This window comes from Molothrus ater, chromosome 8 (genome assembly GCF_012460135.2).
Source record: "Molothrus ater isolate BHLD 08-10-18 breed brown headed cowbird chromosome 8, BPBGC_Mater_1.1, whole genome shotgun sequence".
In the NCBI taxonomy this organism is placed as follows: Eukaryota; Metazoa; Chordata; class Aves; order Passeriformes; family Icteridae; genus Molothrus; species Molothrus ater.
In genome coordinates this window covers 21,791,769-21,813,801 of record NC_050485.2, presented here as the reverse complement: position 1 = coordinate 21,813,801, position 22,033 = coordinate 21,791,769, and the positions used below count along the sequence as shown (strand labels likewise).

Genomic DNA, 22,033 nt, shown 5'->3' with positions numbered 1-22,033 from the left:
TAAATCCCTGCAGACAGAGAGGGAAGAGATACAATTAGAAATGGAAAAACAATAACATGCCGTAAACTCCTGTAGCACTGATGCATCCCCAATTCTGCTGCCCAGCAGTGCTGAGAGCTCAGCTCCCAGGCTCTGAAAAAGAAGCAAATGCCTTTCTGAAATGCTTTTACATCTCTCTTTAGGGTCAGGTCTGGAAGACAGGTGGCAATGGAATGTTTGGGGACAGTTCCTCCCCAGCTGAGCTGGGCCAGACCTAGTGCAGCCTTAGGGAGAGGTGTGAGCTCCCCACAACTCACACTGGTCATCTGGAAAAAAGAAAATTACGCAAACATTGCTGAGGAGGCATTGCTGTTGTATAAAACTAAGTGTGCAGAAATGTGCCAAAAGTGTCAACATCCCCAGCTGCCAGGTTTTAAATTCTCTGTACAGCGGCTGCTGCATAAAATGTAATGCACAAAGTCTATAAGAGTAAACTAATGAGCTCTAAACTGAAAGTATGAATACAATCTGTATTGGATTTGAAGATCAATATGTTGCAATTGGATTTGAAGATTAGCCCAACTTGTTTTCTAACCTCAAATGCTTTATATTCTGGCTGAAAGTAAACCAGCCTGGACTTTACTGAATCACCTCTTCAGGCTCAGTTTGGCACTCTCCCCTCACAGACCAAAACCGTGAGCAGACCAAGCTTAAAGGAAGAAACTCTCTGGTTTTTCTTGCCATTTTCATAGGGACTATAGCCCTGTTGAAGACACACCTTCTACAGTGGTCTTTGAGCAGGGACTGAAAAGCAAAGCAAATCCTCATTATAATCTCCTGGGGCAGCAGAAACAGGCCATCCATATGCCCCATCTCCCACATCTCTAGGAAGCTACTTGGCCTCCTGATAAAAAGTTCCCAAGAAACTGTTATAGGGCACAGGCGTCACTCAGGCAGCACAGTGCAGACCAAAAACAGGACAGAAAGGCCCTGGCTTGCTTAGGGCTCCTCTTCTGCCTCTGTAATACCAAGATAAATCAGTTACTTCTGTTAATATCAAAATCTTATGATAAAACATACATATCTAGCTCGAATTTTCTTTTGCATGTTTGTTTTCCTTTCTTTCAGTTTTCTTCCTTTTTCCTTTTGTTGAGATTTTTTGCAAGATGAAGTTCCTGGTAATCGTTCAAGTCCTGCCTTTAGAGCTGGAGCTGTTCCTGGAACACCCCAGATATCTTGGGCAGTGGTCTCTACTCTCCAGAGGGAACCTAGAGCAGCCCAGCAGCCAGCAAGGGGTACTGCAGGAGCAAGAGATGAAAGCCTAGGGGATGCGGAGATGCAGTAATGCACAGGTATCCAAATCTCCGTGTTTTAGGAATAGGGATTCAACTAATCCCTTTATTCCTTTAGCACCTGTGCTGTTCCATCCACAGGTTTTGAGGCCAGGGAAGATCCATACAGTGAGAATGCCCAGCGGTGACACAATTCCTGTTGAGATTTCCTGGCTGTGTGATTTCCACAGCGCAGGCACGGTGAGCCAGACATTTCCGCAGAGCTCAGACCCTGCACATGTGCTGCACAGATGGGCTGGGCTGGCACAGTAAATCTGCCATTCTCCTGCACACCAGGCTCTCTCTGGGAACACCAACTGACCCTGCAGCACATGTGCACTAAATCCCTCCCTAAGAGGAGCAGTGGGACAAGCTCAGCCCCAAATGCTGCAGCACTGCCCCATAGTTCAGAAGGGTGGCACCCCAGTGCCTGCCCCTGTAATACCCCTGGCTGGATTTCCACATATCAGAAACCTGGGCCCATGTTAAAATCCTCAAGAAAAGTCTTTGAAATCTTCTGGGACAGCATTTCTAGGTGGGAAAGCAGAACATATCAGAGACATGTAGAGGAATTGGAATCTTGGGTAGGGAGTTCCTGATTGTGAGAATGAAACTAAGTCACTGAGCTTGATATGGACATCTATGTGACAGGGGGTAGGTCTGGATCAGGTATTAGAAGAAGAAGTTCTTCACTGTGAGGGTGATAAGGCACAGGAGCAGGCTGACCAAAGAAGCTGTGGATGCCCCATCTGTTCAAGGCCAGGCTGGATGGGGTCCTGGGTAATCTGGCCTGCTGAAAGGTGTCCCTGCCCATGGCAAGGCGGTTGGAACTAGATGATCTCCAAGTTCCTTTTCAGTTCAACCCACCCCATTACTCTGTGATATATCCATTTTCTTACCCTTGCAGCTGGCTCTGTGCCAGCATCCCATGCCACCACTGCTATCGGTGGGGCCCTGCATTGAGCTAGAACTGAGAAAAATGTAATTCAGCATTGCTCAGTGGCTCAAAGAGTTCACAGCTCTGTCCCACAAATGGTAGTACTAGCACAAGGTGGGGCTCACCTCACAGGACATGTGAGCTGTGGGGGCAAGGAGCAGGAGGGCTGCAACACCTCAAGATGGTACTGATACCCAGACTCTGTACTGGCACACCATGGGTCAAATCTGACCTCTTCCAGAGCATCTCCCATAACCACATCTCCCAGGACCACAACTTTCACTTTAGTGTTGGCAGATACCTGCAACACATCTCCTGCTTTGATTCAATACTTGTCAGTCATGGAGCACCTACTGCAACCTCAAGTAAATTGGTCCCATGGTTAATTAGCCTCCAAGTATGTTATTTCTCATGTGAATGTGTTTGCATTCAGCTGCCAGCCTCTGGAACTTCACAGGCTTATTCCTGATACATTAAAGAGACATCCACATTTGGAAATCTCTTTCCCGTGCAGGTAATTGCATATTTTCATCCTTTAAATTATTAAAAGAAGAAAAAAAAAAAAAAAAAAAAGCAATGCTGTAACAAAGAATGCAGCTGCACAAGGAGAAAAGTTGTTATTGCTAAAGTGGTTTAGCATCTGAATGACCCCTGAGTGCTGGACTCTACAAACATGGGTTATTTCATCTGCTACTCCCTGAAGAACTACAAAACAGAGTCCCTACCCTGCACAAGCCCCAAATGTAGGAGCAAGACTGGCCTGCCTGTGGTTGTGGTGGTGCCCTGGTGGACCCCTAGAGCACGCTGGCAGATCTCTGCCCTTTGAGCCAACAGCGATGGGTAAAAAAACCTTCACCTTATGTCTCAGCTGGCTGTGAGGGTCACTAAGGCCCAGGCTTCACTTACTGACCTCTTCAGGTTCCAGCAGAACGGCTGAATACCTGCAGCAGAAAGAGGTACTAGACCCCACTAAAGCTACATGCTGCAAAGCCTTTGTCCTGCAGTGGATATTAATGAATTTCATTCTGGGGAGCAGAGGCTGGTGTGAACTAGGTATAAATCTATTATATATATATAGGTATATGTTGTATTCTCTGTCTGCTCAGCATCACCTTCCTTCAGCCAGCCTCATCTGTGGTAGGGCTGCACAAGCCTCCCAGCAAGGAGGGCTCTTTGTCCTTGGAGGGAGCTCAAGGAGTTAGGAGACAGGGACTCAGCTCTCTCTAGCCTCCACAGCACCCTGTGACAATTACTTACACAATGCCACTGTGTACCATCTGAATAACCTTCCTCCTTCTATACAAAGCTTCCTTCCAAGCTACATTCTGCACCTTGAACAAACCACCCCATTTACAGGCTCTTGGGCCTCAGTAACACTCCCTCTGAGCCGTCTCTCTTCTGAGCTGGAGGCATGGCCTGTTTAATCTCTTCTCATGTGAAGAAATAACACACTATGCACATCCTCAGCTTCTCTCTGTAACCTCCTGGTTCTATTACATCTTTTCTGAGATGAAATGACTAAGATTGTAGATAGTAATCAGAATGAAGGTACAATGTGTACTTGCACAGTGCTGTAATCTCATCTGTGTTTTCTTATCCATTTTGTTCTTCCTATACAGGTGACAGTGAATCTGGCATTCCAGAAATCAAATTAAGTTTCAGAAGAAACAACTATATTAACTCTTTCCTCCTACAAGAGCAGTAGCTAAATCTTTTGCTTATATCTCAGCTTCCTGACCCTGCTATATAACCAACTGCAAAATGAGTCATCACATCCTTCACACCTCATTTCAACGTATTTATGAATTGAGTCACTCATAAGTTCAATGCTACCAGAGCTTGAGTTCGCACTGCAGTGACCTCCTCCTCCCTTTGTACCATTAATTTAAAGTTCCTTGTCTTGTGGCTTTAATTTTTGCACAAAATTCTTGCTCTGGATCCCTTGAGTGTCCTCGTACAGTCTGTGCCACCAGCCTTGTGGTAGCTTTTGTAATACAATACAGCAAGGATATACTTTTTTTAAAAGAAAGTCAAACAGCCAAAGCAACTTCTAAAAATCCAGTGTTTACAAGTCCCTTGTGTCAAATATGGCAGAAGTCCTTCTCAGCAAGAGGATGGGAAAAATGCCTACATTCATTCCTAAAATTCATCCAGAGTCCTTCCATTTGCCAGATACCACCTACTCCAGTTCCTTATTTCTCGCTCTTACTTGAATTTAAACAAACAAGCTCTGTCCATACACTGTCTTTGGCTGCTATTGGGATAAAAACTGATGTCTGAGCTGACTGAGGCGTGCTGTCCTGCACACACAGGCACAGCCCTCTTCATCCTCATGATGGCAGAGGCATAAGGCAAGGGCAGTTATCAAAACACTACCAAGTCTCTCCATTTTTAGCACTTTGATTTTGCTTTGGTGGAACTCCATTGTGCCATTTCATGAACTGTAAGCTAACAGTTCTCTCTACCAGGTAAGTGTTAGAAACCTTGGCTTGGGGTTGATTTGTGGGTGAAAGGAGCAGGGCTGAAGACTGAGTCAGGTATTAACCTGACCCCTGCTTGGCTGCCCACAAATAACTGAGACATGCCCCCTCCCAGTCCTGGCATATCCACAGCTTAACCACCACTGACAAAAATGCTTCCTCAGCTTTGTGGGCTCCTGTCAGACCACTGTGGAAGGACATTACCAACAGGAGACACAGGGAACCAGATGGATGGTTAAGTCTCCACAGGCATTACAAACCAGGAGCAGGAGGCAGTAAAAGGATGAAGGATGAGGAATTTTTGTGCCTTACAAGGGAAGGCTGAAAACTGGGAGCCTTGTCACCTACTTCTGTCACCTGGCTGGAGGTGCTGTGTCCCTGTGGCCAGAGGGTGGGGACTGCAGCAGGAAAAGGGGCTAAGGAGGCTGGAAAGAGGGCAGAGAAAAGCCAAGGAGACACAAGATCTGGTGACTTTGAGATCTGTGAGATGAGGAATAGGGAAAGAGTGTAGCTCCAGACAAGAAAGATTTTCACTTCTCTGGTGACCCAGCTGTCTCAGGACCTAAACTGGCCACAGAGCACCAACAGCCAGTCTAGGATGGGCAAAAGTGCCTGCCAGCCCTTACCCTGCTGACATTGCTGCACCTCCTGTCATGGTGGAGGTAACACACTGAAACTTGTGAGTTACCAGTGGCAAAAACTGGGCTACACCAGCTGAGGAGCAATAGGTCATGAGAGCCCAGAGTCAAATCCACCCAGACATGCCAGTCCAAGTTTTGTACCACATTCTGAGCTTTAACGCATTTTAACATCTCTCCTTCCTGATCGCTTTTCCTCATGTTTCTTCTCTTCCAGCACCAAATGGGCTACCCAGCCATGCATTAACCTTTGTGTCTGATTCCTGATCTGCTGTTAAAATCTATGCTAATTCCTTAGAATCCCATATTTTTTTCCCCAAGCCAATTCTGAGCAGTTCTGGGATTCCTGTACCCGCAGACACAGTAGGTAGCTAACATGCCGTGCTCTGCAACAGCTCAGGCTGCATGAATGGTCTAATTAACACCTCATCAAACTCAACTGTTGGTCGTGTCTGGAGAAATTCCCTCTTGCACCTGTGCATCCACAAGACACCATTTCTAGCCTCCTGCATAGTAGGCCCAGCCACTGCAGTGCCTGTCCTTACAGCATCAGCTCCAGGCTCCAGGACCTGCCAGCCCAGGGTGACACGGATGGCTGTGGCTGCTCTGAGCCATTGCTCCCTGCAGGCTGCTGCAGGAACTCAGGGACAATACCTCAGCACTGAAGGGTGTGCAAAGCCCAAGCTTTTGTGCCTCAGGCTCTCCTCCCCTCACTATATCCCACCTCCACCATTGGGAAGTGCACAGCGGTCACCCAGCACAGCTCAGTGTCACCTGCCTAAGGACAGCCTCTGCAGTGGGCAGCATGCACACCCTCCTATATGCTGCAAATTTTTGGGTGCCCAAACTGTCAATTATTGTAGCAGACCCCAGAGAAAGGTGGCACCTCAGGAGGGGTTCAGTCCCAGCCTGTTCTGGAGGACAGGCATAAGGATTTAGTCAGAAGAGCCCTGGAGGTGTTCAGCAGATGCAAATGCCCAACTCATGTTGACACTGCCATTATTTCAGGACAAAATTTAAGCACAAAAATAAGTTTAGTTCGATTGCTTGAGATAACAGCTAAAAAAGGACTAAAACCTTTGGAACACAGAGCATGGAACAGGAAAATGTTATTCTAGTTAATACTTTACAGTGACACTTTTCTCTGAGTGTTTTGGGACCTCAGGTATCTCCAGAGGCTTTCCCTGGAGAACATCTAATGCCAGCTTCTACTGCTGGAGAAGGCTCCCCTACTGCTTGTCTGAGGTCTCCTGTCCCATTTCAGCTCAGTTCTATTACTTCCCCTCACTTTGTGTAACACAGCAATGCTTGCCTGGCAGACAAATCCATCCATCCCATCTTCACATCAGGGGCGTCATCTCACCCCTCCAGCCTTAGTTAACTCTTGATGCATCATCCTCCACTTGATGTATCTCCTCCTACATGGTTGACTACTGCTGTTCATCACAATTTTTTTTAAAGAAGAGAAAAACTACAAATTTTACATGATCAGGACTCTGAGCTGCACACACTTCACTCAGGAGCCTTCAACCTACCATGAGCACTACACAGATCACTCATGGTGGTCTAGCAGGATAGGTGGCAGATTTGCCTTCGAGAGAACCTTCCTAAATTCCCTCTCCTCTCTCCTGCTTGCTGACTGTGTGTGGCTCATTCAGGACCCTGAGAGGCACGTCCTGGCTGTGACAGCACCAGGCACATGCTGAGCCACATCCTGCAGACCAGTTCTGGATGCTGCTGCAGAAGACAGAGCTCTCGGTAGCACTAACCCACATATTGAAGAGACCTTGGGGAGCTACTGGGAGTAAAGCTCACACTGTCAAAGAGCTTAGGCACTGGGCTTTGTATGTTTATCCTTTTGCAACTCCATGTCCAAATACTGCAACTGAGTGTTTAGCCCTTTGTGTAATCAGACTTGTCCCTTCTCTTTATGCCCTGCCTGGTAATAATGGGCTCTTTATGTGGAAAGACCAGCAGCTCTTTTTCCAGAGGACCCTGCAGGCTGTAACACCATGCAGGCGTGTGCCGCTTGCTGTGAGCTGCTGACACCAGGATTTGCAGTGCAGGACACAAGGTTTCTCCAAGGGAGACACAAAACTCTTTGAGCACCTATGGAACAGAGTCATCCTGGAAGGCAGGGATGGGCAGCAGAGAAAAGAACATATAGCTTGGAGAGCAGGCATGTCATCAGAGCCTTTCCACACCAGCTGGGGCGCTTATGAAGAGCCCCACTATCCCATCACCAGGGCTACAGCTCTTACATATCTTCCCTTTCATTTGAGATGGGATATCTGCCATTATCTCCACCAGACTGAGGAGATAATGTATCTCCACTACAGCCCTGCTCCCAGGGCTGCCGTCAGTCAAAGCACAGCAACATTCAGCTGCTGGACCACCCTGGCCGTGCGACTTGGCTCTTCCGACCCCTCTTCCCTGGGACCCGGCTGCGGCGCACGAAGGGCAAACACAGCAGTAGGACTTCCCTTTCTCTAATAGCTTCTTGGCTCTCATCCCCATTGTTTTCCTTACTCAGCCTGCTCCTCCTGGCGCTAATAGATTTCCTGCTGATCAAGGCTACTACAGCATTTTGTAGCTCCCCGTGTGCCGCTCGGGTGCGGTACCAGGCGCGGGGCTCCGTGGGCGTCGCTCTGGCGTGGCACGGCCGAGGTGGGGCACAGGGGCTGTTCCCCCTCTCTCGTCAGTGGGAGGGATGCTGGCGTCGCAGCTGGTTCAACCAGCTTTATGGTCTCTTTGTGATGCTGCAGCAGAGCTGAGAATCTGGCCCTGGCTCCCTCCCCGCCTCGCTGGGGACTGCATCAGTGTGCTGTTTATTGTTTCTGCCAGATCATTCCTGCAGATGTTAATGAATGCTAGACCCAGCTTTGCTCCCAGCAGAGTCCCTTCCACACCTCCCCCTGCCCAGCCTTCTGCACTGGAGTTTCTGTTTACAGTCCTGCAGGGAATTTCCCTTCTGCTGCATGGTCTTCGAGCCACACAGACCCAACTCCTGCTGCCAGCAGTCTCCCACACCTCCCTGATTCCTGTAGCTGTCTAGTGTCACCTCCAGATGTCTGCGTCCCTCTCTGTCACCGTTCCTTCTCCACCTCTGGCTTTCCCAAACTAGAGACGTGCCAATCCCCCTAGGAGGGAGAAGACAGCTTGGCCAGTGAAGAAAGTTGCAACAGGTTCTTCCTCTGCACAGATGGAGAAAGCACAGGGAGAAGAAATCACCAAATGGGAAGAGCAAAGCAATTTGTCCAGGAGGACTCAGAAATAATAATGTGCACATTGGTAAGTGCTGCCAGGACACACATCCTCACCCTGCAGCTCTTGGGCTTGCAACAGCCAGCATCCACACCCCTGCACTACCTTAACATCCCAACAAGGTGGGCACCTCAGTCTGCCTATAACTGGGAAACGCTGGAAATGCTTGGCAGAGTGTAAATCAGTCCATCCCAAGATCCCACCAGGCACCTCTGCAGAACTTTAGCCATACACACGACTGTGTTCCAAAGCCTCTGGTTCTGTGGTGGCTCAGCCACACAGAGCCTCACTATCCTGGAGGCTGTTGGACATTTGGAAGCCAAGGAGCAAGCCTTCCTGCTGCCAAGGACATTGGTCTCAGGAGGGGTTTCTGAGCCCTTTTTGACCAACCCAACACCACTTACCCTTCCAGGAAAGCAACAACATTCTTTCTGGGCCTTCCAATGTTGGGCCCATAGAGGTGTGCTCTGGAATAGGTGCGGATGAGCTGCAGCAGGCTTCTCAGCTGGGTGTAGTCCTTGCCCAGCTGGCTGCCATTCACCGAGCGGCCCATCAGGGTCCGATAGTTATTGGGCTCTGAGAAAATAAAAATTGACAAGCAAAACTTGTCAGCTCTGCCTCCTCCTCTGTGCTTCCAGAGAGACACACAGCTCACCCTGTCACACAGATTGAGCTCCACAGAGGATGCAGGCAGCTCTGCAGAGCAGCAGAAGGAGCCTTTGAGGAGTGGACAACAGCCACTGCCTGCTCTCCTGTGCCCCTTTTGCTGTGCTCTGGGTGGAGGAGCTGTACCTTGGTGTCATGCTCCTGTCCCCATAGGGTTGGCCATTTCCCCTGGCACTGCAGCCACCATACAAGTCCCTGCAGTAGATGGCCTGTACCCCCAGCACCAGCTGCGCCCAGCAGCCAGGACAGAAACATTTCATGTGCTTAATACCAGCTGCGAGAAAGTCCAGCTAAGAGACTCTCTCACACCAAGTCTTAGAGGTGGTGCTGTCTTATAGCAGGGGCCTTTAAATCCCTCTGAAAGTACACTGGTAAAGCATCCTATGAGCTACAAGTATCCTCTTCCAAAACTGAGCATCTTTCAGCTACAGCAAGCTCCATTCCTGTGGCTCTCCTGTTCCCACACTCACCGTTGCCCAGCTCCCAGGAGATGTTGTACTTCTTGCTGGCACTGTACTTCAGCAGGCTGAGGGCATTGGAGCTGTTCCAGGAGTTGTTGGGATTTCGGCGCAAAGCATTCAGTGCAAAGATCAGGTGAAGGCCAGAGCAGTCAGCAAAGTTATAGAGTTTGTCTAGAGACCTGGCTGGGAAGAAACAAAAAACAGTTTGTAATTCAAAGGAAAGCTAGTTCCAGGAGGGTTCAAATGATCCTGCTGTCCATCATACCTTGCCTTCTATGTAGGATGAGCCAGGGTCAAATGGCATCCCCACGACATCTGTAACCACAGAAAGGCACCTGACCTTTGAAACCCAGATAGGATTCCAGGTGTGGGTTCATCTCCTTCCAGCAGGAAACTTGGATGCCCTCCACCTCTGTGTCAGAACTGGGGCCATGTTACCAGAGACAAGTGACTTTATAACATCGCTTTTCATCTGCTATTGGCAAGGAAAGTTTGTCCTTTCCTGTGCTTATTCTGCCTTGCAGAGCAGATCCCTGCAGTGTCTGGGGAGAGGACAAGGAAGTCACCACCCTAAAGCTGCCATCTCTCCTGCACCCCACAGCAGCCTGGTCTTTGCTCCCAAGGCTCCTTGCCTAGTGACAGCCTGGCCAAACCCTGCTGCCAGCAGGCCCTCCCAGGGTGCTGGGGGCTTTGAGGAATCTGTGTCCTATCTGCTGGCCCCAAAACTGCCTGGTTGGCATCTCCCTGTACTGCGGCCTCAATGAGCAATGGGGACACCAGTCAGCAGCAGCAGGAGAGACCAAAGAAAGAGCTGACCCACTCTTTAGGGAGCTGCAACATTAGCACAGGGCAGAGAGACAAAACACTTAATGCCCTTTTTTTAATGAAAACTTCCCTAAAAACTCAACAGCAGCAATCAAATTGCTGATGAAGCTAATGCCAGTGTTAGCAGGACAGAAACTCACGTGACAGCGAGGTTTGGTTAGAGAGCAATTAGATAACTGTGGTGTTTTCAATCATCCCTGCCTGTTGAACTGCATCCCAGGACACTCAACAAGCTTCCTGAAGCAGCCTTGGAGATGCAACCACTTAACTGTGAAGAGCCACCAGGGATAGGGAGGTTCCAGGGGGCCAGGGAGGGCAGACCATAGGCTCCCCTTTCAGAAGAGGGGAAGGAGGCGCTTGGGAATTACGGAGTAGGCAGGCTGGCTTCAGGTCCCAGAAAAACACTTGGACAAATAACCAAGTTGCTTGTCAGCACTTAAAAAATATAAGGAGATGATCAACAGCCACAGGAGAGTGCCAAGAACAAATCACACTGAAGCAATCGACTGACAGGAGAGCAGGACTGGTGGGCAGCAAAGCAGCCATTTAGGCCTTACACCTTGATGGGTCTGAGGCTTTGTACACAAAGAATTGCACATGGAATTCTCTCCAGAAACTGAGGTAACCCTTATCTAGGCTGGACTGCGGTGAGAAATACTCACAGCTAGGTCAGCTTCCAGTAATTTGTTGTTACAGTGAAGGGTCTAGGCAGCCTGCTCTGGGTCTATTTGCACATTTCCAAAAAAAGTGGGGCATAAAGGAGCAGAGGATACATCAGGCTTGCCATGGCACCAGGATGATAGCATGCACCACCTTTGCCAAGGGAAATGAAGGGGATATAGGGAAGGCCACCACACACTCAAGGAATTGCTCTAAGCCCAGCAGTGATGCTCCAAGATTTCCTGTAGCCATGCTGCCCACCTGAGGTGCAAGTGGAAGAGTAATAAGAGGGAGCTGCTCGCTCCAGGTGGGATAAGCTGTTCACCACATGTCTGTGTTTATTCTGTTGCCTTTCCTGGCCACTGAAAGTCTCAGTGAATACAGACTCAGCTCTGAGAAGAATAAACTTATCTTTAAAGTAAAGTTTTAAAGGGGGTCCAGGAAATAAGCTAACTGAATAGCTAACATTTAATGCAACACAGGAAAGTTATGGAAAGAAGAAGAAGAATGCAAAAATGTGGAAGAGAAATTCTCACTCCCTTCCACAACCTTTTTCAAAACGCTACTGGTTGTCTGAGTGAAAAGTAGCTGAATTAGATTAATCTAATGTATTCATCCCAGTGGTTCAGGCACATTAGCTGTTTTTCTGGATGTTTAGTGAATTAGAGACAGATACAGTTACTTATTACTGATTTACTTCAGACCCCCAGGCAAAAAGCTGCAGTTGAAATGAGATTCCTATAAAGAGGAGAAGATAGACACCCAAATGACAAAACAGGATAGCAAAAAAGGTGTTACCTGCAGTTCCCCTGCTGGAAATGAAACCTTTTCACTGGCACAAAACAACTGTACTACAAAAGCGAATTTGATTCACGTTTAGGAGACACTGCAGAAGACTGGGAATTGATTTTCCATGCATCCATGAGAGGAAACAAGACGTCTGTTTATCCCAACACAGGGCCTGCCACTGTGAAATTATATTTTCCCCATGACACTTATTTTGTTTCCGTGCGCCTGGATGCAGAGATGCCACGTGTATTTCATGTTCTGCCACGACTTTCCAAGCTGGAAACCTCAGCAATCAGGGGAGTGAGCTAGGAGAAACACACAGATGTCTGGGGTTCAGTCCTGCACGTTTCCAGTGGTCCCCCAGGACAGATGGACCTATAACCTGCACTGAAGCTACAAAGAGCAGAAAAGTACTAAAAAACCCATCTCTGCATCACACCAGATTGTTAAAATGGCCACTCTTGATATCAAGACTAGCAGGTACTGAATCCACTTCCCTCCTTCATTCTTGCCAACTGTCTTGGGATAGTGCAAACCTGGAAGCACCAGTGCAGTGATCCTGGCAGAGTTTTGATGATCAGTTTGCACAAGCTAGATAACCATTAGTGGTTAAAGGGATGTCTCTCACCTCTGAGATGATTGCCTCAAAAACCCTCATTGCAGACAGCTGCAGTTAGATGACAAGAATACTGTCGTGCAGTCTACGACAGCAGCGTGCTAAAGTGGCCAAGGAGGCCAGGGGCATCCTGGCTTGTATCAGCAGCAGTGTGGCCAGCAGGACAAGGGCAGCGACTGACCCCCTGTACTCAGCACTGGTGATGCTGAACCTTGAGTGCTGTGCTCAGTTTCGGGCCCCTCACTACAAGAAAGGTGTTGAGGTGCTGGAGCATTTCCAGAGAGAGAAAAAAAAGAAAAAAAAAAGTTGGTGAAAGGTCTGGAGCACAAGTCTTGTAAGGAGCATATGAAGGAGCTGGGGATATCCAGCCTGCAGAAGAGGAGGCTCAGGGGAGACCTCATCACTCCACGAACTATCTGAGAGGAGCTTGTAGCAGGTGGGGGTGGCTTCTTCTCCCAAGCAACAAAGGATAGGACAAGAGGAAAGAGCCTCAAGTTGTGCCAGGGGACATTTGGATTGGATACAAGAAAAAATTTCTTCACTGAAAGCATTATCAAGCATTGGAACAGCCTGTCCAGGGAAGTGGTTGAATCACTACCCCTGGAGATATTAAAAGATGTGTAGGTATGGCACTTAGGGACATAGCTTAGTGATGGAGTTGGCAACATTAGGATAATGGTTGGACTGAATGATCTTAGAGGTGTTTTTCAAACCAAGTAATTCTATGGATGGCTAAAGCACAAAAAGAAGCACAAAAAGAAGCCTATTTAGAAGACTCTGAGTAATGTCCAGTCCTCCATATGTACAAATAAGGCCATAAGAAAATGCTATAAATATTTTACTGCCATGACTAGGGATGGCAACATTACTTTTGAGTAATGAGAACATGAGGAATCACAGTATTATTAACAGCTGGCTAAAACTCACTTTGAATTCTGGATAATTGCACTGTTTTTTCTTCATCAAACAAAGAAAATTATACAGGAATTTAACCTTTCCCCAGCTAACAGATCATTAAGCAAGGCTTTCACAAAGCACTTCAATAGAAAAAGCCATTGTCATACCAGAATGAATCTTAATAGAGCAGAACTAGATTTATAAGATGTTCTCCTTGCTCCTTCTTCCCCTCTGCCCAGTGCAGAGATGCACATGCTCAGCACTCATGTGCCACTTCAGCTCAGCAAGAAGGAGTAACAAAAAAATTAAAAAGAAAAAGAAATGTGCAAGGATGCTGAGAGTCATGTTCTTCCCTTTATAATGCTCATGTAGTTGGAGTGAGGCTGCCCGAAGGCAGCAAAGCCCCAGGCTCATCCCCTCACACCCAGCAGCAGTGTTGGGGGGGGTCTCACTGGGGTGGTGCCTTGGTGGGTTTGGGTCAAACAGCAGCCAGTAGTCAGAGACAGAGACCACTTAGGCCTGGCACAAAAATTAAATCAGAAGATATTTGTGATTTCTCAAACTTTTACATCATTGGTTGCAGAGGCTTCAACTCATCTAGGGAGTGAATACAGCCTGGCAATGCATGGCTGGGTGGCCACCAGTGGAGATCTGCTCCCAGTCCTGCCCTCAGATGAAGCTCTGCACAGAAATTAAAGCTTTTAAGTGCTTGTATTGATCTCAAACCCTGCACAGAGAGAGACAAACAATTTCAAAATGCAGAAGGTGTCTGTGAAACCACAAATGATGGTGGGGTTCAAGGGACAAGTACGTCCTTTGGGATTCTTTCCCATTATTCTTCTTTTTATACAAGGCTAAATTTTAATGTTCTCTGAAAGATGGATGGCACTTAACTCTGTAGCATGCCAACTCAAAATCTGAGGCACATTAAAATATCTCTGGCAGTTTAAAATAATTGGAAAGACTTTCCAATTGTAGTTACTGAATTAAACATTATACTAGAGCCTTTATAAAAAGAGCACAGTATTGACCACTGTTTGGTAAGTTCAAGCATCTCTGGGTTTGAAAGCCTTCCACATTTTTTATTCTGCTTCAGGAATTTTGCTTTGGCAGAGTTTAGCATGAAGAGTGGAAATTCATGTGCATGCTGAGATGGAAGCTGGGATCAGTCAGTGGGCTGAGGGGTGGCAGGACATGGCACCCATGGTGTGCCAGGGGCTTTTGTAACTCTGGGAAGGCAACCAGAAGGATGGGGAAGAAGAGCCTGTTCCCCCTCTATCCCCACCATTCACCACATCCATGTCTTGCACAGAGTATGCAAGCACTGAGGAGGGTGAGATGAGAGCTGAGCATGGGGTGAGCAGCTCACAGCACAATTCCCAAACCCACAGCTTAGCTGAGAGACCAATCCAGTGAACAACAGATGAACCCTTCTGTGGATAGAGCAAAAAAAAGTAGCTCTAGAAATAATGATTTCAACTAGTCACACATATTGCTCAACTCTGCCTTTCCCATAAATTCTGAGCAAGCCTGGAGCATCCCTGCACACAGCTCCTGTGCCAGCACTGAAGCCAGCAGCATCCCCTGCCCCTGAGCACCCTGGAGGAGACAGCAGAGTGATGGCACTGGGAAAGACCCGGCAAAGAGAAGCCCAAAGAGAACTTTACAGGGAGGGGACAGAAAGGGCAGTACGGGCTGTTCAGACTAGAGATGAGTAAGATGGCTGGTCAGAGCAATGAATGGAAAAATAAAGATATTCCCACTTACAGAAAAACAAGTGGGTACATGGAAAATTTATTTACAAACAAATTTGCACCACAGTCATCTGAATCCCATTTGCTCCGTCTCTCTTGCATCAAAAATCCTCATAAAACCACTTGTGTGTGGCAAGGACTTGATGTTTTCTTAGCAAATAAATATGAATCAGAAGATAGGCAACAGACAATTAGAGTAACTCCAGACCCATGGGACAGGTCTGCAACACTGGCTTGAAATCTTTCAAAGGATTGCATCCCCAGTCACAACAGGGTGTCAGACAAGGTGACCAGAACCCCCCCCCCCATCCACAATCTACCCAGTTAGAGCTCCAAAGATCAGCCTTCACCATCGCTGCAAGTTCAGAGGCAAAGCAACAGCCCACACTGTCCATGTGCACTGTAACATCCCACCAGATCATGGGAAGATTTTCCTGTTGTAGCTGCATGCTAAGCCATTCCTTCAAAGTTGTTGCTTAATGAGAATTTTTGAGATTTCAAGGCTACCCAGAAACCCACACAGTTGCTCGAAACTGCATTTTAACGATGACCATCCCAGCTGGGAAATTGTTTGGTTTTGATTTGGTTTTCTGAAGCATTTTGCCATGCAGTAAAACCACACTGTATAAAGATGCTGAAGAATTCCTGCGCAAAATTGCTGGCTGGAGGGAAAAATTTACTTGCCTCAGATACACATTTCACCTGAAATGATCTCTCAGCCTGGTCAGGCTCCTAATGCCCTCCAAAGAGGACTGAGGTTTTCAGAACTGTCCCTTGCTCTCCTTGACCTGCCAGGCTCTCCTGTTGCTCCAAGGCAAGGTGCAACGTTGGAGGTCTGTTCTGAGTGACAAGAAGTGCTTTGGCAGAGCCTAATGGTGCTATAGAAAAGGGATCTAGTTTAATCCCATCTGAAGAATACCTGAAAGCTGGAGGAACTGGCTTTAATACTGCCAGCCAGCAAAGAAACGCTGCACACTGTGTTAATGAGAACCTGGATTTTATATCCAGCTGGAGGACAGATGGGGGATCTTGGGCTATTCCCTTTGGAGTATCAAGGGGGCCTTTTTCCAAGGGAATTGTCATCATCCCTGGTCTTTAAGCAGCTGAACATTGACCCTCAATATTCATTCAGGTCTTTAACTAGATTTTTCATTTCACTGCCAGCGCAGAGGTGATTATGCTGACCACGTGAGCAAGGTTTAGTCCTTAACACCGCCGCACAGAAATAGCAGTCTGGGGGCTTGGTGTCAATCTCTCGCCAATAAGGAGCTTGGCCAGCAGCCATGGATTGTGGGCTGAGTTCCCAGCTGGCATATAACTTGGAAGACAACCACGAGGTCTGGGTTCAATATCCAATTGCTAAGGAGTCTGGCTGACAGCCTCATTTTGTGGAATGAATCCCAAATTAATATAATTCTTTTGATACCAGACAAGGGGCATGGCCTGTTTCCAAATGCTCTAAGGGCTCAGATAAAAGCCATAGGCATTGGGTTCAGTGTGTAAATGGTATCGAGGTTGGATAACAGTCAGGATTGGGCTTAATCCTCAGATGGTGAGAAAAAGGAATGAGTCCTGAGCTCTGCCTTCGTGCAAAAAAAGAGAGCTCAAATGAGCAGAATAGCTCTGTTTTCAATCCTCGCGTGGTAAAGAGCTCACAGGACAGTAATGGTTTCTAGGAACAAGTGTAAATTGACATGGAGCTTCAGAAGAGATGTGGGATCTGGGTTCAATCTCCAAGGGCTGTAAAGCTCAGATAATGGCCAGAGGGGCAATTTCCAAACCCTCTGTTCCAGTCTGATGTCTGGGAAGAAACCAGGATCATGTTACAGCTAAGAAAGCTGTTTTCTCCTGCTGCATAACTTAAGGAATTTTCCCTTTTGGATCGGGATGAATCCAGCATCTTCTAAAGTTTCAGAGGGAAATGGAGGTGAGCAGGGAGAGTGCTACATATTTGAGTGGAGCAGAAGAACAGAGCAAGGGAAAATAAGACTGTGAGCACCACCTGCTCTTCCACATCTTCTTGGCCACCCCAGACAACTGGATTTGAGCCATGGAAATTACTCCAGGGAAAACGTGGGTACAGCTCATCATCATCCTCAGTGCTCAGCAGTGTCTGCATTGGGTGTCTTTGGGCCCTCCGTGGGAGGCAGCTTGTCCTGTCAAGAGACAGTGACAGCCTGCGTGGCAATTCCATCTCCCTGACACTGCTTGCATAGGGGGCTGGTGGGAAACTGTGTGTGCAGCAGTGAGTCAGGTCAGCAGCTTGCTTGAGTCATGCCATTTTGGATAAAGGCATGCAAATAAAATGAGCAGAAAGTATTCAAATATTATTTTGTCCAGGCATTTAAAGCTGGTCTTTTACATAGGAAAAGGAGAAAAGGGTGAGGTTTTATCAAAAGCTATATATTGATCCTGTGAAAAGCTTCAAATTTGATAGCACTATCTTCCTGCTCTTGAGGAAATTTAAAAAATCTAATTCCAGTCTCTGTGACTCTCAGCTTTAGCTCCAAAGTCCAAATAGTATGGACCACAGCAGACAGGCTCTGATCTGTGAATGCTGCTAGAACAGCTTTGGATTGTGAACCTGACCTGCAGTTAGCCAGACTTCGGAACAGCAACAGCAGGCTTGGGGTAAAACCCTCCAAAACCCATTTCAGTGTGAGAACTACCCATTCCTAATGACCAGGGGTGCTGGAGACAAGCCCTGTCAGCACCATCCCCTGCACAGGTGGTGGGCACAGCTCAGTGTTCTGCTCTTTATCCCGTGCAAAGCTGTGACTCTGGGGACAGGTTACCCCATTGCCTCAGAGGTACCTCCCTCCAGGCTTTACCTGTGCGTGTGGAGGGAGCAAACCTGCCAGGCTCAGGAGCACGGCTGCAGACATAACCCAGCCCCACTGCCAGACCTTTGCTGACAGAATGACTGTTTTATATGGCTATAAGAACAGCTATAAGCGCAGCTGTCTGAAAAGCAACAAAATCTATGATGTGTGTTTCTAAAGCCAATGACAGCTGGCAGTGCTGCACTGCAGCTCATTCCTTCTTTTACATGGTTTAGGTAAAACACTTCTCTGCAATCACTGTGATTTATCAACAAAGTGCACTTTCTGGAACAATTTAAAAGCATTCCCAAATAGGTCAGAAGTGGTCAGCTCCTCAAGCTCCCAGCAAGCTCCCAAATGGCAGGCAGCTAGAGATGGACAGGGACAGCTGATTCACAGCCCTGTCCTCCCTGTGAGTGGCCAGGGAGGACCAAACGCCCTCCCTGGCCACTCACAGGGAGGACAGGGCTGTGAATCCCATTGGGATGGGGAGTGTTGAGGCAGGGGTACCTGGGCAGCTGCAGAGCATTACCCACGGATGGGAGAATGGTGATTTATTGAGTTTAAAGCTGGCTTCAGGTGCAAACATGAGCCACTTCTGTGCTGCCAGGGGAGGTGACTTGGTCCTTAGCCACATGGAGGGGGACCTCCAGTGACCCCCTGTGACAGAGTCTGACCTCTCAGACATGGGAAATCCTGCGCAGCCCAAACCACAGAGGTACATGGAGGATAATGCCATAGCTCCCTGGCTGTGGCTCTCTGGTTCAGCTGGAAGTTGTGACATAAGGCAGAGTGAGAAGGCAAGTACTGCACCATCCCTGTCCCCACACTCACCTTCTCCTGCCAGCTGTAGGGCAGATGACAACAGCCGTGAGGGGAACCCCGTGCATCACTTGCTGCTCAGGTAAAATGCATCCATGCTTTTCTTTCAATCTGCCACGGTTGCAAAGCAGAGGTTTTCTTTAGAAATACTTTTTCTAGCAGCACCTGAAGCACTAACTGCAGCAAGAGGGTAGATGTTTTCAGCACTTCCCTGCAAAAACCAAGCTGGGCAGCACAGGCTGAGCAACACCCTGTGCAGATGCTGCATGGCTAAACAGGGATGAAAGATGCACAGGTACAAAGCATGCTTTTAACATGCTCCTTTAATCTCAGTAAAATGCTTAGCCCAGGTAGGCTGTGCATCTAGCTCACCAATCCCCTTCAGCAGCTGCCATACTCCATTTTTTGCTGCCTAAGCTGCTGTCACGTGGCAGACACACAGCTTGATTCAGAAGAGCCTCACACAAGCCAGACCCAACCCAAAACATCCCTGGAGCCACAGAAGGAGCAGAGCCTTGTACCAGGCCCTCTGCCTCCCACCCCCCAGATCTGGCTGCTCCAGAGCAGAGTGACATTGATCAGTCATGCGAGGAGCCTGAACTACCACATCGGGAACAAATTCAAACTGAGGACTTCAGTGTTGCCAAACCCCAACATTCAAAAATCATGAGTCAAACTCACAAAAATCATGGGACTGGCTCAAGAAACCTGGTTTTAACATAACTTTCATTGCCTGATGTTTTCAAAAATTTGGGGTGCCTGTATAAGATGGTTTTTGAACTCTTCTACTACCAGGAGAGTTAAAATCTGGCTTGTTTTTATTATTCCTTTTAGGCAGTTGATGTGCAGCGGAACAATCAGTTTACTTTACAAGTTGTTTGACTGCCTTTCCCATGGGTGGGGACTGCAGCTGGTGGCTGCAGGGGATGGCAGGGGCATGCCTGCAGTCCCTCAGTGTCAGGTGCTGCAGCAGGAACGCTCTGCTGCTAAACAGGGATCTGGCCAGCTCCTCTTGCTACTGGGAAGCAAACCCAGAACCCACAAGAATCAGGTGCTGTGTTTTGTGGGTCTGAGTCAGTGTTTCCTATGGTGCAAGGGGCTGCAGGCATGGTGTGGTGCTAGAATCCCCTGCCCCAGTGCCAGAGCATCCTCCCCTGCCCGCTGACCCCGCTCTCGCCATCGCCCATCCCTGGCTGCTCCCACCCAGCCAGGGAGCAGCTGACTTCCCTTGGAGCAAGAGGGAGTGACTAGGGCTCTTCACACACTTTGTGAGCTGGGCATCTGGTATTTTTCAAAACTCTGAAACATTTTAACTGAAAACTGTCTTTAAAAAAAAAAAAAAAAAAAAAAGAACACCCAAAACCCCAACCAAAAAAACAACACATAAAACCGGAAATGTTTCAATCTGAAATCCTTAATTAAAACCACACTCTTTAGTACATAAAGAAGGAAGTTAAAACAGAAATGTACTTTTGCACATTACAGACAGCATTATAATAAACACAGAGCTCTGCCAAGAAAGAGGCATTTTCAAGGCCAAAATAGATGCCTCCAGCTGCACTCGGATAATGTCAGAGGGCTCGTCTGCAGTGCGAGTGTGGCTGCGTTTGAACGCAGCAGCGAGCGGGCGAGCCTGGCGGGTGAGGAGCGCGGCAATCACCGGGGCAGACTGCGAGCGCTGCACAAGGACCGCAGCCCACCGGGGTCAGAGCTCCACCGGTTCCCACAGACCCCAGAGCCGGGCCCTAATCTGTAAAATATTTGAAGGAACTGGCCCTGGCTCTCTCTGCTCCTCTGGGCCCTCAGATATGGCTCAGCTGGAGGGACCCGGCTTGGCAGGAGCTCTCCCCGGCTAATCTTTGGGGGAATCTTGTACCAAAGCACACAGGGTGGAGTCTGAACCTGATTTTGGAGGCACAGATGAATGGCTGGAAAAGACCAGCATCATTAGTATGATGTCCTGCACCAGGCAGCCTGGGACACACATGTGGAGTGTACAAGTCAAACCCAGTCCCTTAGCAGGACAGATCAGCTATTTTATAAAGGTACCCACTGAGAGCTTAAAATCTGCTGCAATTATGAAAATCAGTCTACCCCATGGGAGATTTTGCAGTTATTTAGCATCCGTGGTCAAAATAGGCACCTGGCTTTGAGTCCAAACTTACCTGTTTTGGTTTTCTAGTGATTGGATCTTGCTATACTCTTGCCCTGCTAGATTTTTGTTTCTTGTGGATAGCTCAAGATTAAGGTCAAGCCTCCTCTAACACTAAGCTGTATTTGTTGCAGGTCTTCAGCATCTTCACAATAATGCAAGATGTTCCAAGCTTCCAATCAATTCTTTGGCTCTTTGCTGTCTACAAGCCTTACCAAGCTCTGTGAACAAACCTCTGCTATGTGGGGCATTTAGCATCTCATGAACCAACTGACTTGTTCTGAGAGCACAGGTCTGCCCAGATTCCTTCTCCTCCTCACCAGCTGCAGAGTCAAAGCAGCCTGGTCTGCACTTAAGTGCCAGGAGAACAAACAAGACACACTTAAACAACTACAGCCTCACACATGCTTCATGGAAAGGTTGTTGGAAGGGAATGCTGATGTGGAAGGATGTCACCTGCTTAGGAAACAGAAGAAGGAAATAGAAGGGTTGATTGGGTTTTTTTGTATGAAGAATATTTTGGGGTTCAAAAAGAGGTGAGAAACAGACTCAGGTGCGTGTCTCCAGGCACCAAGAAAAATAAAAGGAGCACAGAAAATATCCCACAGAACTTCATTAATAACAAACAGAACACAGAGGACATCTATTTGAGTGTCTGACTAAAGCAGCTAAAATAACTGGAGTTGGTAGGAACTAGTAATTTTAATTACCATGATATCTGCTAAAGACAGAGCAGAGCAGGTCCCAGACACAAGTTGTTGGACTGTGTGAGGAAAAGTTGCTCTGGAGAAGGGAAAGTAACAGGGGAGGGGATGTTTATTACTTGAACATTATTGATATAGAAAGTTGACTAATAGTCCAAAAATGGAAGTAAATTTGAGTGCAAGTGGTTACAAAACCAGAAAGCCCAGCAATTTAAGGCAGTGGAAGGAATAAGAAA

General features: G+C 47.7%; 1 protein-coding gene across 1 annotated transcript in view; it reads right to left on the bottom strand.

Annotated features, from left to right (window-relative positions):
• The window catches only part of HPSE2 (heparanase 2 (inactive)), a 104,766-nt gene that overhangs the window by 23,954 nt on the left and 58,779 nt on the right, over nt 1-22,033 (bottom strand). Inside the window, exons 4-5 of the mRNA XM_036385234.2 lie at nt 9,766-9,939; nt 9,034-9,205 (exon numbers count right to left, since the gene is read on the bottom strand). Coding sequence (XP_036241127.1) covers nt 9,034-9,205; nt 9,766-9,939 — 346 coding nt within the window. The remainder of the gene's footprint in view (nt 1-9,033; nt 9,206-9,765; nt 9,940-22,033) is intronic.